General features: G+C 37.9%; 2 protein-coding genes across 2 annotated transcripts; one reads left to right on the forward strand and one right to left on the reverse strand.

The window, feature by feature from the left end:
- Positions 1–394: 394 nt before the first annotated feature.
- Positions 395–2,024, forward strand: LOC148296302 (uncharacterized). The gene is made up of 2 exons (XM_088248472.1): positions 395–631; positions 1,140–2,024. The coding sequence occupies exons 1-2, from the start codon at positions 395–397 to the stop codon at positions 2,022–2,024; spliced, it is 1,122 nt and encodes a 373-aa protein (XP_088104598.1).
- A 7,942-nt stretch (positions 2,025–9,966) lies between these two features.
- Positions 9,967–10,644, reverse strand: LOC148296303 (cation/H(+) antiporter 4-like). The gene has a single exon (XM_088248473.1). It carries the CDS (start codon positions 10,642–10,644, stop codon positions 9,967–9,969), a length of 678 nt encoding a protein of 225 aa, XP_088104599.1.
- Positions 10,645–18,211: the final 7,567 nt, after the last annotated feature.

An 18,211-nucleotide genomic window follows, 5' to 3' on the forward strand; every position in this document is an offset into this window, starting at 1 on the left:
ATCAATCCGTTAATCTAATTGAACTTGGGAACTTATCTGCTTGAGTTATTTTCTTTTCTCTCTTTCTTGTTTTATTTATTTTCTTTCTTGTTTTTCTGTTTTGTGTAGGAAAACTGAATTGGATTATTCAATCACCAATCCCTGTGGAATCGACCTCGCACTTACATATGCTATACTACCGAACGGCTCGTGCACTTGAGAGTATCACAAGTTGAGGATGCAGCTGAATCCATTTTGGTGCAGCTGAATCGACGCAACACCGACGTCAAGTCATGGTCAACATTCTCAGCCACCGAACAGCTGGGGGCAGTCCCAGCAGACATGGGCAAATCCAGGCCCGACCTATCTGCCAGACAAGCACTCATTTATGAACCTAAGATCCATTGAAATTGACATGTGTGATGAGTTAAAATATGTCTTTTCACTATCCGTAGCTCAAAACTTGGTACAACTCCAAAGCTTAAAGGTTGAAAGATGTGCTAAAGTGGAAGAGATCATATCAAAGGACAGAATGGAAGATGATAATGCATCTCACAGGATAACTTTCCCAACATTAACTGTTTTGAAGCTTTTTCGTCTACCAATGCTTTGTGGTTTCTACACGGGTAACCAACGGGACTCCACCTATGAGGTATGTATGTATACACTTTTGATGCTTGAATGTTATATACTTGTTACTCTTTGGAATATGCTGCTTTTGTTGTGCTTCATACTGTCGTTCCAGTTCTCGAAGTTGATTTGGGTTGAACTTCATTTTTGGTCTGTTGGAGATTTTAGATGCGTTTTAAATTTTTGCAACTATTTTATAGATATTTAATCAAAAATTATCTCTGAAAAAGTTACTTGAATCGGATATCATTTGACGATCAATTAAACTATTGTGATTTTAAGGCAATTTGGAAATAAGACAAATGTTTATTGGTAATCTTGAGTGGTGGGAAAAATGTTTATTGGTAAATAGTAATTGAGGGAAATAGTGGGTAGGAAAAGGATTTCTCAAAATTTATGACAGAGGATGTGGGAATATAATTAAGGCAATTTGGAAATAAGACAAATGGTGGAAGTTCATTACTTATGTATTTCTTTCTTTTTGGCTCATGTGTAAGTTCATTATTTATGTAGAATTAATTAATGTACAGATTATAAATCCCAATGAAGAAAGTGCGAACAAGATGAAAGAGACTAGGAATGAAAATCAAGTTGTTGGGTCCACCTCATCTAAATCAAAAGTAGCACAAGTGGGAGCAAGTTGTAATGCACTGTTTCCTTCAAATTGCATTTCATGGTTACCAAAGCTAGAGCAACTACAAGTGGAGCATTTGAGAAGCAAGAAAGGGTCAAAAGAAAACAATGAACCAGTATTCAATGTGGTATTTGATTTAGAAGGGCATGACTCAGCATTTTCTCAATTACAAACATTTCTACCGTGGGGTTTAGACGAGGTTGAACATTTGTGGAAGAACGTTCAACCTGGATTCCAAGGTTTTCAAACTGTAAGATCTTTAAGAATTGGATATTGTAAGAGTCTAAAATATCTATGCCCCTATGAAATTTACAAGCTCCTTGTGAATCTCCAAGAAGTCGAAATAAGGGGATGTGAGAATATGGAAACTATAGTACTGGCAGCTGCTTCCACAGAGGACAATATCCATGAAAAAGGGAAAGAGACAGGTGGCAATGGCGTGATGACTTTGTTTCCCAAACTACTCAATAGCTTCGAACTATTCGACTTGCCAAACCTCGAGAGATTTTGCCCTGAAGCCTATTCTTTTGCATGGTCCTTCTCCACGAGAACTATGCAGGTGAGAAATTGTCCCAAATTAAAGACATTGGGTTTTGCACCAGTAAGCAAAAAGCTGCCTACAGCAATTGCAGAGAATTTGAGTGATGATCATGTAAGAGGTAGAGAAGAATCAGGATCTGGATGTGCATCATCAACTGGATCTGGATCTGGATTTGGATGTACTCCACTAGTTTTCTTACAAATAGAAAGGTACGTCATTATTCTAAACTATGCATCTTAATTTAGTGTCTATAATTTGTCTTAGGTACATATGTCATTGAAGATAAAAGATATATAAATTTTATTATTTTTTTTTTTTAAAGTTAGATGGGCTTGGCCCATGACAATTGTAAACACTTGTTCATTTTCATTTGGGAAATTATCACCATTTTTTTCGCAAAGAGTCTTATTAATATTTAGAATGTGATAATATACAATAATTAAACTGCTTAGTTAAAAATAAACAATACTTGTAACTTCTTTTTATATGAATACTGGTAACTTGCTTAGTTCAACAATAAACAATTCATTTTTCTTTTTTAAACAACGTTCTTAATTTCTAGAATGTGATAATATCCCATATGATTATGATTGAAACACTAACAAATTAATATACAATTACTTTTCTACCCTTCTGCGAGGTTGCGCTGGCAAATCTTCAAACCTCAACTGCTAGGGACAATAATCTAGAAGATCTCTATGTAAGAGAGTGCGATTTATTGGAAGTGATATTTTTGGTTCAGAAAACCCTTTCTACTCAAGCATTTGATAAGCTGAGGTAATTGAAGTTGGGGTTTTTTCCAATGTTGAGCCACATATGGGAAAAGGGTTTACAAGTTGGCTCAGGCTTTGGAAACCTGAGATTCCTAGACGTATGGAAATGTGACAATTTGAGATACTTGTTTTCACCGCACATAGCCAAACTTCTTACTTGCCTTGAGAAAATAGAAGTTTACAATTGTAGTGCGAAAATTGTTGGAGAGGCAGAAGGAGGATGAGAAAGTATTAAGGATGAATTGACATTTCCGCACGTGAATTCCATCAAACTTGAGGATTTACCCAAACTTGAATCTTTCTGCTCTCAAGCTTATACTTTGAAGTGGCCAGTCTTGGAGATAGTCAAAGTTTTAAGGTGTCCAGAATTAAAAGCGTTTGCTCCTGACTCTATATGTATAAGCAACCGACATGTGTCTATGAAGCGTCCACGTGAAGGGAAAAGAAGGTATGTTTTCAATGCAACCAAGCACTCTGGTCGGTCACTATAAAATCAGTAGAAGATATACATATGAATTAGCGATGCTTGTTATTTTTCTTTGCCTTATCTTTCTTTTGTCATTAGTCCATTGTTTAAGGATTTACTATTGTTTAAGCATTAAAGAATAATTTCTATACCATAATTTTGTCTCTAATTGGCACAGAGAAGCCATAAACCCCTAATTCCTAATCTCTATGTTCTTAAACATTATACTACCCTAATAACACAAATGTAACTCAATATTCTAAAAATTACACTAATTTACTTATATGCTTAGGAATTAGGCTTTTAATTGGGCTCATTCCCATGATAGTACTCAACTTTACGATATACGCCCATCATGGACTATAATACAAAATAATCTCTAATCATAATAAACGCTTAAATCTAAACTCTCATGAACTATTTAATAAAACATTTTTTTTAAAAGGGATTTATTTGAAATGCTTCTATATATGGCTCGTTAAAATGCTTCAAAGGATGGTATCATTTTTTGAAGTAGTACTGAACCATTAATATTTTTCCAGTAGCACTTGCACAATATCCATTACATGCATTTTCTATTTTGATGATAGATAATAATTTTTTATTCTTTATTTTGCATAATATTTGAGAAGAATATCATCAGAAGCCAAGAAGCTAGGGACAAGACTACATGATATGTTGCGGTGCACATCTACAAGATACCATGACATACCAATTTTGTTCTTATCAGACACCGTCGCTTTCATCACTGATTATGCATATTCCATGTTAATGTTCTTCAAATTCTGCCATTGCGTCAGACAATCACATAATTTAGTTAATATATTTGCTCTTTAGTTGTATTGAATAAAATGGATATATTTGGACCTTCCTTATCAGATGTAATTATGATATTGAATCTTTGGATATTTGGCTCAACTGTTGGTATTTGAATTATGAACATGATAATTATTGTTTAATTTGGACCAAGTGGATGTATAAACCGAAGTTCTTAATAGAAAGATCCGTGTAATATACAGTATTGAATATTTGGGGCTTCATTTTCATGTAGTAGGGTTTATTTAGGCTCTTTGATTGCTTTAGGGTTTCCATTTAGGCTTTTTGCTTGGGAAGAAGACCCAAAACCCCAACAACATCATACTTTTGAACGAAGTATGTGTCGTAATTACAAATATCATGCATGATTTTTTGGAACCAATGAGGCTGCATTCTATATCTCTCTCGAAAATAAGAAACGGGATATAACAAATTTGGGATAAAGTAATCTTCCAAAATATTCTTACCCCGAGACTGCCTATGTCTGTCCACATTCGGGGCACGATGACGGTGGTGTTGCCTTGATTCATTGAGTATACACACCATTACAACCATTTCTTCCTCCTCTTCATCGGCCTCACGATCTTCTTCAGCACGTTTGCGCCTGATTTCTTCCTCTTCTCGCTCTTGCCTCTCCAACACCCTCCTCAGGTTAGATATTGAGAGTAGAATGTGTTTTGTAAAATCTGAGAAATGACACGCGGTGCAATTTTAGAGGTATGAGTTGAGAGTGTAGTTTTATAGAGGGATTTAGAAGATAGAGATGACACGCGGTGCAATTTTAGAGGATGAAAATCTTATCTAAAATATGAGATTATAATTTTTTAATAAATATATGAAAATCTTATCTGACATGGGACACGTGGCGCAATTTTAGAGGGTGAAAATCTTATCTGAAATATGAGATTATAATTTTTTTAATAAATATCCGAAAATCTTATTTAAAATAAGACATGTGGCAATCGAGAATCTCATCTGAAATTTGATGGACACGTGGCAATCGAAAATCTTATCTGAAATAAGACACATGGCAATAGAGAATCTCATCTGAAATTTGATGGACACGTGGCAACGGAAAATCTTATCTGAAATAAGACACATGGCAATCGAGAATCTCATCTGAAATTTGATGGACACGTGACAACTGAAAATCTTATCTGGAAATTTAATTCGAAAATTTTATCCGAAAATGTTATCTGAAATTTTAGGTGAGAATTTTATAATAAATAGTGGCACGTGGCAACCGAAAATATTATATGAAAAGTTTATCAAAATTAATGGTTTAAGTATAAAAAAAAATAGAAAATATAGTAAAGTGAATAGTGTTTGCCCTTGCCCTTTGGTGTGGAACCAAAAAAGGCAAGGCTGCCACTATTCACGTGAATAGTGTTAAACCTTGCCTTGCCTTGTCTTTGCCTTGTCCTTGCCTTTTGGGGTGGAGGTGCTCTAACATTGTAGAGATTTGGTATTTTGGTATTTATAAATTTTGGGTGAATCAAATGAATATAACATCTTCTTTGTTTATCTAACATCAGTCTTTTTGTTTTCAGAATATTTTTATGAGATTAGTTATGAAAGCTAAGCATTGCTTTGATGGCCTTGGTGAAGGTCTGTTAGTTTGTGGTTGAATTTATTGTAACAACTATTAAAATTTGTAGTAACTTTCTATGAACTCTATGGTAACCCCTGTTGCACCGATACGCCCAAATTTGGGGTTACTCAGCGTATCCGATACAGAACCGATACAGCACGACACTGAGACATATTCGATACGCCACTTGGTGTATCGTAGATTTTTGTGGCATGTTGACTTTACGATACGGCTCCAATACTCCATTGATGATGTCACAATACACTCTCGATATGGTCGCGATACGTCAAGGGGTAAAAGCGAAAATATTTTGAACATTTGGGGGTGATTTTCAAAGTTATTGAATATTTGGGTTTAAAATGTAAACTTAAAACTTAAAAATTTAAAGACCATGCCTCTGTCGAGAGGCTAGGTCATTTGGGCGATTCAGATGCCAACCAAAAAAGAAGAAGGAAGAAGGAAGAGAAGAACCCACCAGCAATCGCCGTCCCCATCTCAGATTCATTTGGTTGGATTTCTTACGCAGCTCTAGGTTTCCTTCTTATTCTTTTAATAAGCTGCTGTGTTGTTAATTAGATAATGGGTATATGGGTAATATAATATTGGGGTGGGGATGACTGTATATATTCTTTAATAAGCTACTGTGTGTTTTGTTTAATTTGTGCTTTGTTTATGGAGATTTGAATGAAGTTTTGTGTTTTGTTAATGTTTCGAACTTATTAGGGATGAAATATCAATTTTTCTATTTATATTATTGTATTGGTGCCGTACCTGTATTTAGTTTTTGAAAATTTACCGTATCGGCGTATCGAATTGTATCATATCGTCATACCCGTATCTAGGGGTGGGCATCAAAACCGGAATACCGATACCGTCCCGAAACCGTGCCATTCCGTGTCAAACTCGTGCCAAACCGTTTGGTGTTGATGCTTAAACGGGATGAAACCGTGTCATCCCGTTACTGTTTGGCACGACACCGGTATTAGATTTACGATCCCGTTTGGTGCCATACCGTACCGTACAGTAACTAATTAATATTAAATAATAAATATTAAAATATTATTTCCAACATTTCAAGCTTGGATGTGGTGAGGCCAGCGGGACCACGCTAATTTTTTTATTCTCTCTGCCAATTTTTTTATTTCTTCTCTCGTCTTTTTCTTCCCCCTTCTTTCCTTCTCTCTTTTCTCTCTGTTTCTCTCTTCTTATTTTTTTCTTTTAGGTGGGTTTCCGCCTTCGATGAGCCTAAGTGATCACTGATCAGCCCAGCGTCGGTGCAACATAGCATAATATTAATATGTTGAATGTGTAGTGTTTTGAAAATTTACCTAAATCTACAATGATCGTACCAATGAAACACATTCCTTTTCCTATATTTCTCTACTTTTTTATTTATTTAAAAAAACACATTCTTTTTCTTATATTTTTATACTTTTTTTTTTGTTGCTAAAATTTGTTTCTAGAACACCTGAATGTTCTTCAGCATTTGCCCTGTTGCTGATGAGCTTTACTCTCAGAAAGTTTACAGCTATCAAAAGTACAATTGGATCCTACGACCAATGCGAACAGTGAACAAAGTAATTTACATGGTATTTAAATCGTTAAAAGCACTTTGTTTTTCCGTAAATGCATAGTGTTAACTGGTGAACCCACTTAGAGGTGGAGCCCACCAATACAATGGAGTCCACCTCTATTAGAGAGGTAGTACACAATGTGGTATCCCTAGCATTTTCCTATTAAGATATACTATTTATGAAAAGTGAAAAAAAACAAGATATCCACTTCATCCCATGGTAAAATATAAGGACGGAAAAAATACAAATAAACTATGTACTTGAATTATTCGACAAAGTTTCAAAAAATACGGAACTGTGAAATTTACATATATTATTAAAAAATTTATTATTAAAAAAATTACGTGTATTGAAGAAAAACTTCAATTTTCAAGAAAACATTACGTGTATTACATGTGGTTTATAACAAGATAACTGAGTTCCTACAATGTTTTAATTCACAGGCAAAGGATCAGATTGAAGAAGGCAAAGTGAATTTATTCTCCACAGTGTGTGTCAAAATAAATGAGAAATTGAAAAAACTGTTGTTGAGTTGATAGAGTGTGTGATTACATTCAGCCTCTTTTAAGTAATTACTAGAACTCAGAACAGTAACTAGGGCGGGATTAGAACTGACTGGAAGGCTCAAAAGGCGTTATAATCACCAGACCAGACTGGCAAGGATTCAGATTTGAACCATCATCCACGTAAAGAAGAAATTACTTTCCCATTACAGTTATTTTCTGGTAGATATATAAATTTATTTATTTTTCACTTCATATTAGAAGTGACAGAGAGAAGATTTAGCCACCACAAATAGAAGGAAACCAACAACGTCAAAGGGAGAAGTGATTTTACATGTGAATGATGGTAGTATCAAGTAAGATTAGAACACTAGAAATTAATTGGTGAAAAAAGACACCACAATGAAAACAGGGGAGGGGGCACGTGGGAGATTGCCAATCTATACCTAAAGGGGCTGACAATCCTATTTTCTCCCTATCATTGCCACACTATTAGCAACATAGATATTGTCCGCAGCTTAGTCATCTACAAAGCCCAATAGGTGTGGGGTTTTATACAAAATGTCTGGATGTTATTAAGAGTGGAACTACTTATTATAAGTTGTAATTTATTTGGTGAAGTTGAGACTTTTGTATTCTCCGGCGGCACATTCTCCACCTCGCCGGCAGCGATACCTCCATACCTCCACCTCGTCGGCGATAACACCGTCTCCACCTAGACGGCGAGAACACCGCCTCCCCCTACCTCTCTTTCTCTTTCGTTCTTGAAGATAATCTCATATCTGGATCTAATTCAGTGAAGCTCATCATTCAATCCCTTGCAAGTGAATTGATGGATCTATAACATGTATTTTGCACACAAAAATCTCAAACAAAACCACCCCAAAAGAATACAGATTTTGCACAAAGGGATGGATGCCTCTGTCTGTTGGGCCCAATGCTCATCCAGATTTAGCCACCACAAATAGAAGGAAACCAACAACGTTAAAGGGATAAGTGATTTTACATGTGAATGATGGTAGTATCAAGTAAGACTTGAACACTACCTATTAATTGGGGAAAAAAGACACCACAATGAAAACAGGGAAGGGGGCACGTGGGAGATTGCTAATCTATACTAACGGGGTTGACAATCCTATTTTCCCCCTATCATTGCCACAATATTTCATAGGAACGGACCCTCGCCCCACTACTAGCAACATAGATATTATCCCCAACTTAGTCTCTATTTTTTTTTTTTTTAACTGAAATGCAAACTCATAGATATTGTTTCTTTTCATTTAACACAAAAAATTTCATAGAAATTCTCGGTTACTAAGAGCCCGTTTGGTATCCCATTTGGATCCATTTTTTTAAACTCAAAAATAATTTTTGAGTTCAAATCCCATAATTTGCATTTGGTAAAGCCCAACTCAAAAATAACTTAAAAAAGGCCCAATCTTAAAAACAAAAAAAGTGAGGTTTTACTGTTTTTTTTTCCTCTCTCTCTCCTCCCTCTCTTGTCTCTCTTTGTTTCACACCTACTTGTCTCCCAGATCTCTCTCTCTCTCTCTCCTCTCCCTCTCTCCTTTTTGGTTGTTGTTAATTTCAATTTGGGAATGTAGGGACGCTTCTGATTTTAATTTTAATTTATTTTAGATATTAAAAATAGTTTGAGAATATTAAACAAGTTTTTAGATCTTAAAATCAATATTTAAAAACTCTTTTTTTTATAAAAAAGAAAATATCATGATTTTTCAGTTCATTTTTTTGAGTAGGATACCAGACTAGCCCAAAGTTTTTTAGTAGTGCTATTAAAAAAAAGAAACAAAGGAAACAACCTAACTTAAGTGTCAAGTAATGCAACATATGACTTCCAATGCAATACCATTTACAATATATTTTTCTTTGGCTTTTCAATTTGTAGTAATAAAGTTGAAGTAGTTTGTTGCTCATTGTTTAAGTTAAATTGAGCATTGGTATCTGCTTTGGACCTCAAGCGTCTGGAAAAAGTCTCCTAAGGAAGGAAGCATTTTCCTCGCTTAGCCAAAAAAAGAAAAAAAAAACAGAACATTTTCCTCAATTACGTTTGATAAATACTTTCCATTTAACATTCTGTCACAATTTTCTGGTTATCATGCATATCCTTTTGCATTTCTACTTATTGTGGATTGGGCTACCAGCCTATTATGGATCTGCTCTGCAGGTATGGTGGGAAGAGCCTCTGACTGAGAGAGATCAATGTCTAGGATATGTTGGAAGATGCACAACCTCAACTGTCTTCAAAGATTGAGTAAACCTAATTTATTTTATAATTTATTTACAATAGATTAGGGACATTTCATTTGATATTCTTGGAGAGTTGTCAAATGGCTGAGGATTGGAAATATACAAAGAAATATGTTAAACAAAATATACGCTACAATCAATATAAAGAGGCAAAAATGAAAAAGAAAAAGAAAAACGAAAATCTTCTTACATCATAGCTTGAAAGCATTGCTTCCCTTCAATTGTTGTTGTTGCTGCACCACGAAAATTGAAGCATTGCAGTCGAAATCTGATGAAACAAGCAGGTCCCCGATGACCCCCAATTCAGGGAACTCACTCCACTCTGAGAAACCTAATGTCTGAGGGGAATCCAAGCCATTCCTCCTCCCAACTATGATAAGCTCAAACTCATTCATTATAGACCGAAGGATTCGCGTTGTTTGAACTGCATCTTTCGCCGTCTCTTCGACATATTTAACATGCGCATTTGCCACACTTTTCTGCTTAAATTCCTTCAACACCTCATTATCAAGAACTTTTTCCCAATCATTCATAGTTTTACCATCCTCAGCATCTAATCGTACCACTGTTAGGCTAAAGCTCCCGGGGTCTTTGGTCACCCGTTTTGCAAATGTCAAGGCCTCCCTATCGTCGCGTCCACCTAAGAAGATCATGGCAACGCAATACAACGATGACGAATGTCTCAAATGACCACGATGGACAATAATTCCAATGGAGCAAGGAGCCCTTTCAAGGACACTACAATTTAGTGCCCTCCTAGCATTGCCCTCAGACTCTATGCTGCCATCAAAAGCGAATTTTCGATGAAATGGGAGTAATATAATTGATGTAAGTTTGTCAAGTGCGAGTGTACATATATCCTCATGCATTAGGTTGGATGGAGAGATTGCTGTAAATATGTTTGCTGATACAGCACCTTGATTGTTGAGTTGATACTGGTTGAAGGGGCCGATGACTTTTTCGCTAAAGTGAATGTTAAATGTAACCTTTTCATGAATCTGGTGGGCAATAAAAACAGGGGAGGCTCTGCCAACAAGCTCAATAAGGTGAATGGCATTGACAGAAATTGGACTCCCCCCAGTTGGACATCATAGCTTGAAAGCATTGCTTCCCTTCAATTGTTGTTGTTGCTGCACCACGAGGCATTGCAGTCGAAATCTGATGAAACAAGCAGGTCGCCGATGACCCCCAATTCAGGGAACTCACTCCACTCTGAGAAACCTAATGTCTGAGGGGAAACCTAATGATTCAATTGGGTTGTGATCTGAAAGATATACGAGAGTATGTTGACACATTATATTTTTTTCCCACCATATCAATTGATATGGTACCGGCAATTTTTTTTCTTCCCCATGTACAGACTTTGACCCATTGATCAATTAATTGTTAATATATAGCCCATAATTAGTATTAACGAGAATTTGCGTCTTTAATAAGCAGTCATTGATCAATAGTCTCAATTCACTTCACATTTCTCATATTCTAAAACTATAATGCTTCATTTTATTTTCTTTTTAAATAATTGAATTAGCGATAACCATGAAGGAACTTTCAGATTTGTGTAAAATGAAAGGATCGATGTCGTTGAATAATCGCGAAATGGAAAATTCTTACGAAAATTCATTTATCTTATTTTATTGGGGAACAAAAATCTGCTGAGTTTTTAGCCCAGAGCAGGAGAATTCATTGAAATTGACAAAAGGGAAATTACATGGGCTCATTGACTTGGTTCGTCTCGTTCATGTAGGTGCAGCAGCTCTTGCGCGTATGTCATGTTGATGACATGTTCTACACATAGTTAACAATTATGACCAATTTACTTTGACTTTTGTGGAAAATTTGGCCTGCATTTGAAAGACAGTGGGTCTGCGGAAGGCTTGTAAAATACGGGGGAAGACTTGGACATGAATATGACTATACAATAGCAGAGTTGCTATGATATTTTAATTAAAATAGCTGAGTAACTACACAGATTACGATATTTCTTGACCGAGTAATGCTAGAAAGTGAAGTATCACAATATTTATTTAATTCCATTAGCTAATAAAACATATTATTAGTACTAGAATGGTTTGGTATACATATCTTTGCTTCAAGCTAACTAGTCACTGTAACTACAAAAAGTCGAATGTGAAATATATTATGTGCACAAATTTCCCATTGATATAATATTAGGCTTCAATCCATTGATATAATATTAAAAGTCTAATTTTATAATTTAAAACCACTAAAATAAAATTAAAATAAAAAAAACTCGATAATAATAAAAATCCCCAACAACTACGCAGATTTTAAAGAGGTAGGCTCCTCAACGTTTTACGTCTTTAAAGAGAAGAGTAATCTGGCAATAGGATGTAGAGGAGTTTGTATTTTTCTAAAACTTAATATGAAGAGTGGTGGGGTGTGTGGGGTGTGTGTATAGTTGTACTAGGATTAAGTATTAAGTTAGATGACCTTTTTTGCCTTTTTACATAATAATAAAACTTACAGCTTAATGATTTAAGTATTAGGATGAACAAAGAGAAGTGTGGGGTTTAAATAGAAAATCTCTTTTACAATTTTGTTCCCAAAAAAAAAAAATTCACAATTCTGGAAAGGAAAATTTTGGCTCTTTATTTGGGTCAATTGTTGTTCAGTCAAAAATGATTTTATTTGGTTTAACAACTATTGACACTTTATTTCACCAAAACAGTAACCTCTTTTTTTTTTCTCTACTAAAATGCAAACTCATAGATATTGTTTCTTTTCATTTAACAAAAAAAAATTCATAAAAACTCTTGGAGCCTGTTTGGTATCCTATTTGAATCCATTTTTTTTAACTCAAAAACAATTCTTGAGTCCAAAGCTCATAATTCGCATTTGGTAAAGCCCAACTCAAAAACAACTTAAACAAGGCCCAATATCAAAAAAGTGAGGTTTTACAGTTTTTTTTTTCTCTCTCCTCCATCTCTTGTCTCTCTTTGTTTCACACCTATTGGTCTCCCAGATCTCTCTCTCTCTACCCACTCTCTCTCTCCTCCATTTCCCCTTTCTTTTTTGTTGTTGTTGTTGTTAATTTCAATTTGGGAATATAGGGACGTTTCTGATTGTTTTATTTTAATTTAAATATAGTTTGGAGTTCAATACCAAACAACTTTTTATATCTTAAAATCAATATTTAAAAACTCATGTTTAAAAAAAAAAATTATGATTTTTGAGTTCATTTTTTTGAGTAGGATACCAAACGGGCCCTAAGTTTTTTCGTAGTGCTATTAAAAAAAGAAAAGAAAAAAGGAAACAACCTAATTAAGTGTCAAGTGATGCAACATATGACTTCCAATACCATTTACAATATATTTTTCTTTGGCTTTTCAGTTTGTACTAATAAATTTGAAGTAGTTTGTTGCTCATTGTTTAAGTGAAATTGAGCATTGATATCTGCTTCGGACCTCAAGCGTCTGGAAAAAGTCTCCTAAGGAAGGAAGCATTTTCCTCGCTTAGCCCAAAAAAGAAGATAAAAAAAACAGAACATTTTCCTCGATTACGTTTGATAAATACTTTCCATTTAGCATTCTGTCACAATTTTCTGGTTATCATGCATATCCTTATGCATTTCAAATTATGGTGGATTGGGCTACCAGCCTATTATGGATCTGCTCTGCAGGTATGGTGGGAAGAGCCTCTAACTGAGTGAGATCAATATCTAGGATATGTTGGAAGATGCACAACCTCAACTGTCTTCAAAGATTTGAGTAAACCTAATTTATTTTATAATTTATTTACAATTGATTTGGGACATTTCATTTGATATTCTTGGAGAGTTGTCAAATGGCTGAGGATTGGAAATATACAAAGAAATATGTTAAACAAAATATACGCTACCATCAGTATAAAGAGCCAAAAATGAAAAAGAAAAAGAAAAACGAAAATCTTCCTACATCATAGCTTGAAACCTTTGCTTCCCTTCAATTGTTGTTGTTGCTGCACCACGAAAATCGAAGCATTGCAGTCGAAATCTGATGAAACAAGCAGGTCCCCGATGACCCCCAATTCAGGGAACTCACTCCACTCTGAGAAACCTAATGTCTTAGGGGAATCCAAGCCATTCCTCCTCCCAACTATGATAAGCTCAAACTCATTCATTATAGACCGAAGGATTCGCGTTGTTTGAACTGCATCTTTCGCCGTCTCTTCGACATATGTAACATGCGCATTTGCCACACTTTTCTGCTTAAATTCCTTCAACACCTTGTTGGTCTCTTTTCCTGTCAAGTATTCTTTTCGCCTATTGTCGCGGTAGGCGTGCTCGGAAGAACACAGGAACTGTTGGACCTACACCAATGCCCCGATTGTGTCTTTTTGGCCCACGCAGATGTTATTTCAATATTCAACGAGATTGAAAGTTGAATCAGGTTGATAAGAAATCCAGTCCAGCCCTGTCTTAGGCCTGACCTCCGAACTTCTTTTGATTCATGGATTCTGCTTTGTAGGCGTGCCACTGTTAGATGTATGACCAGTCCAACAGACCTGGTATGAGCGAGCGTAGTTAGTATTTTGTGGAGTTTGCGCCTTCTTCCTGAACCTCTGTTCAAGCCATTGTGCACCAGGTGGGGTACTGGCCTGGGTTGGTTCTTTTCTATGCCCCAGTTAAGAGGACTTCACAATTCTTTCTCTCGTGTATATGTCGGCTATGGTTGGTGCGAGCAACACCTATCCAAGCAAGGGGAAAAGACAAAGTTCCTGGTCAGTAAACACCTCACGCGGGTTTACAAACCTAAATTTGACTTTGTATATATAATTTAACCACAATTTCGGGCCCAACTATGTGACTTTCGGGCCCAATTGGTTTATATCCCTCAAGCCTATGCGGCCTGATTCGGGCTAAAACCCTTCGTGATATTTATAATTTAAATAAAATGAAAGCGGGAAGTAGCTTAAGTTTTGCAGATATGGAAATGGAAGCAAACATAAACATAACAGAGCTCTTTAGATATGGGTTCCATCATTCTCATTCGTTTAACTTTTAAATTAATGACAGAAACAGTAGAGATCCATGCCTATCAATTTCAAATTATGAAAATACATTATCACGGTGATCTAAGGTTCATAGCCGACTAAATTATACAAAAATCAAATTGAACATTTTCAGAAGTTAATCATACCATGGAAATGGCAGAGAAATAAAAAGACGAACACAGAAATCGTCTGGCTATCTGAAGTCTGAACGGGATAACTGGAATGCCTTGAGTGCTTTTTTGAGTGTTTTACAAGACGTTGCGTCTGGTTTTGGAGAGAGAGTCCTCTTCTTCTGTGCTGGAAACTCTTTATTTATAGGAGCAGAAGAGGTCTTAAGCGATGATGACTGAGCAAGGATATTTGACTATTGTCTAAAGTCAGCTTGCTGATTTGACGTTTTGAACTAGATCGTAGGAGGGGAGATCGATCTTTCTGACGAGAACCGCCGGTCCTTCGAATTGGTTTCCTGGTCTGAAGCGTCTTCGTCCTTGGCGATTTGATGTGCCAGTTGGCCTCTTACCTGGCTTGGTGGCTTCCTTAGGCGGCTGGCTTTTCTTTTTGGAAGAGAGAAAAGTCAAATCGTCATTAAATGTTGATGGTCCTTTACACCTTCGCGTGGGTTTGGAACAGCTTCCGATTTCCCATTATTTCAGTAGTCCAATCGCTTTGGGCCCTCTGCCCTTGGGCTTTGGTTTTGATCTTTCCTTGGTGTTTATTTTATACAATAAAAGTCTTCCTGAAAAATATAACCCATAGACAACTATTTGGGCTTGGGCCTTTGCCACACTCCTTTTTTGGGGAAGGTAACCATTTTTGGTCCATTGACCAAAATTGGGTACAAACATTGCCCCCTGGTTTTAATGGGCTTGGGTCAAGTCTATTAAAACTGACCCCCAGCTTCCTACGACGTCCAATCGTACGAAAAGAGAATTTTTGAAAGTAACGCGCCAAGTTCGTGATAGCAACTGTCCTATCACGTCTGGCAATTAATTCGGCCTGTCAAAAACCTCTCAGCTTCTGTTTTTGACACTGTTTGCCCAATACGCCCATCTCCTTCCCAATTGCTTTCGTGTTCATCGTCTTTTCCTCTTCCTTCGCAGAAAACCTAAACCAAAAAAAAAAAAAAACTTTTAGCCATGGCTCCCAAGAAATCAAAGGCTGCGAAAGTCTCTACCGGAGTTCCTGAGTGGCTTTCCGAGAAGGCCGCAACGGAGCATGCTGATGAGTTCCTTTCAACTCTTGCTCAGGAACAGACGGATGTTCTGTCGCCGGTTTATTCTCCTTTCCCAATAACCCTGAGAGGCCCTTTTCAAACGCCACTTTTGGGTCCTTACTATCTTCAAGCCAAACCCGAAGACCTTTTTTTCGCTAGATACTCGTTTGGTTCGTGCCCCATTTTCGTACGGCTTGGAGGACATCGAATGGAGTTCCTGGGAGCCCAACCTGGAACGGTTGGGGTCCAACCCTGACGTTCCTGTATCTGAAGTCTACTTCTCTTGGTCAGATTGGGTAGACGAGATGAAGCCCTTATTCTCAGATGTTTGGAAGCGGAATGGAATTTTCTACGCCATTCTGCTGTCGAAACAATGGATTGAATTGAACCCTTCGCTGTTGGGGCCCGCTCTCTGTTTTTGGGACAGCACTTCAAACACATTCGCCTTCGGGCTAGGTCCCATGACCCCTACGATTCTGGACATGGCAGCCCTTTTTGGCTTCAGACCCTGGGGTGGTAATATCGATGCGCTGGGTGATTATGAATTGGAAAATCGGCAGGTCAAGGTTCCGATGAAGGCGAGCAGAGCTGAGATTCTTCGCCTGAAAACCTATACTGGCTTCATGATGTCTTTCCAAGGCATGGCTGACCGTGAACAGGAACATATGATGTTCCTGCTGTTCTAGCTCAACCGATTCATCTTCCCCAATGTGGATGGCAGCGTCAGCCCCGAATACATGCATCTGGCCGAAGCTCTTCATAATGAATCGAGTCTGGCTACCGGGCCTTTTATGCTGGCCTCTCTTTACCACTGCCTTTATCAGATTACGGTCAACCCTCTTGACCTCGCTGTGTGTGGGCCTATCTGGATGGTCCAAATTTGGCTGGAGTGGTATTTTCCTGAGCTTGGGACTGAAGATCTGGTGTATCTTGAAGACGACGTCCCTGCCGTTGCTCTGGCCCTTGCTCCGAAGAGATTGGTCAGCACTGAGGAGTGCTTTGTCTTTTTCCGGGAGTGCAGAAGATGCCCCAGCGAAATCTGGTTTCGCTCCCTTGGCTGCGACCTTCCTTGGTTTACAGACGGAGGCCTGCATCAGGCCCGAGCCAATGGAGGGAACTGACCAATTTCCGGTCTCGGCTTCATGCTGATATGAGCCTCTCTTGCTTGGTTAGCAAGGAACTTTCCTTCGGAGGGGTCATGAATGATAAAAGGTGCAGCTACGGAGTTGAAGCTTATAACCCTCAATTCGTCAGTCGGCAATTTGGGTTTGTCCAGCCTATCCCTGAACTGAGATACAGCTCTGCTAACAAAGTGTCTGCCGCACAAATCTCACGGCCTGGAGTTCCGGGCCGAGGGGATATGCGTTGACACGCGGCTTCCTGCTTTTGGGCGCGGTGCGGTTGTGCGCGGGCGTGCCAGCACGGTCTACCGTGCGTCGAGATGTTTGGAGTGGGTGAAAGTGTTTAAGTGGTGCGCCTGTTTGGACTCGTCTTCTAACCAAATGATTGTAGCCGAGAGAGGAACTAGTCTCGGCTGTTAGGTTATTAGGTTCACGGCCTGAACTACAAGGCCGTTAAGTGGTGATGTTGGTGGGTTTTGGGCGGTGCTCCGGCGCGCTGCTCAGGGAGCGGATGTCGTATGATATATGGGGTGAGTGAGCGAATAACAAGGATGGTGCTCCGGCGCCTTGAAAATCAAGGGTCGTATGATATATTGATGAATGGATTTTCCTTACAAACTAACACTACTCCTAGGAAAGCAAGTAAAATATTGAAAGTGCATTACAGGAAAATATAAGTTGCTCCGTGGGAGGCTTTTGTTTGGTGTTTGAACCCTTTGAAAGTAGTCCTGAGTCTTGTATTTATAGGTAGAGTTCCTGGAGGGATAATCGAGGCTGAAAATCTACATGGTGGAGCCTGATTAGCGCAAGTGGGTAGTCCAATCGACATTTGGGATCGTGAAGTATGGTGGTGTGACCCCATGAATCCCGGTGAATCTTGGCCGCCGCCCTGATCGTGGGCTCTGGGCTTCTGGCCGTGGAGACGCATTTATTGCTCTGGTGGCTGGTCACCTAATCTCTCAAGCTGCAAAGAGCTTTGTGAGAATGTTGGCGTCTAATCACTCTGATCCCTGTCACCAAATCCTGACTCCAATCACTTCCCACCTTTCCTCGTGCATTAAATGCTCATTCTTGGCCAGTGGGTTTGCTGCAATAAATAGAGACCTT

The sequence above is a fragment of the Prunus avium genome, chromosome 2 (assembly GCF_965620075.1).
Source record: "Prunus avium chromosome 2, drPruAviu1.hap1.1, whole genome shotgun sequence".
Taxonomy (NCBI): domain Eukaryota; kingdom Viridiplantae; phylum Streptophyta; class Magnoliopsida; order Rosales; family Rosaceae; genus Prunus; species Prunus avium.

What these genes read in the sequence shown, in the direction of transcription:
- LOC148296303 (XM_088248473.1), bottom strand. Translation starts at nt 10,644, where the DNA reads ATGCATGAGGATATATGTACACTCGCACTTGACAAACTTACATCAATT.
- LOC148296302 (XM_088248472.1), top strand. Translation starts at nt 395, where the DNA reads ATGTGTGATGAGTTAAAATATGTCTTTTCACTATCCGTAGCTCAAAAC. An exon ending in AACGGGACTCCACCTATGAG is followed by an intron (nt 632 to 1,139) that starts GTATGTATGTAT and finishes ATTAATGTACAG; the next exon opens with ATTATAAATCCCAATGAAGA.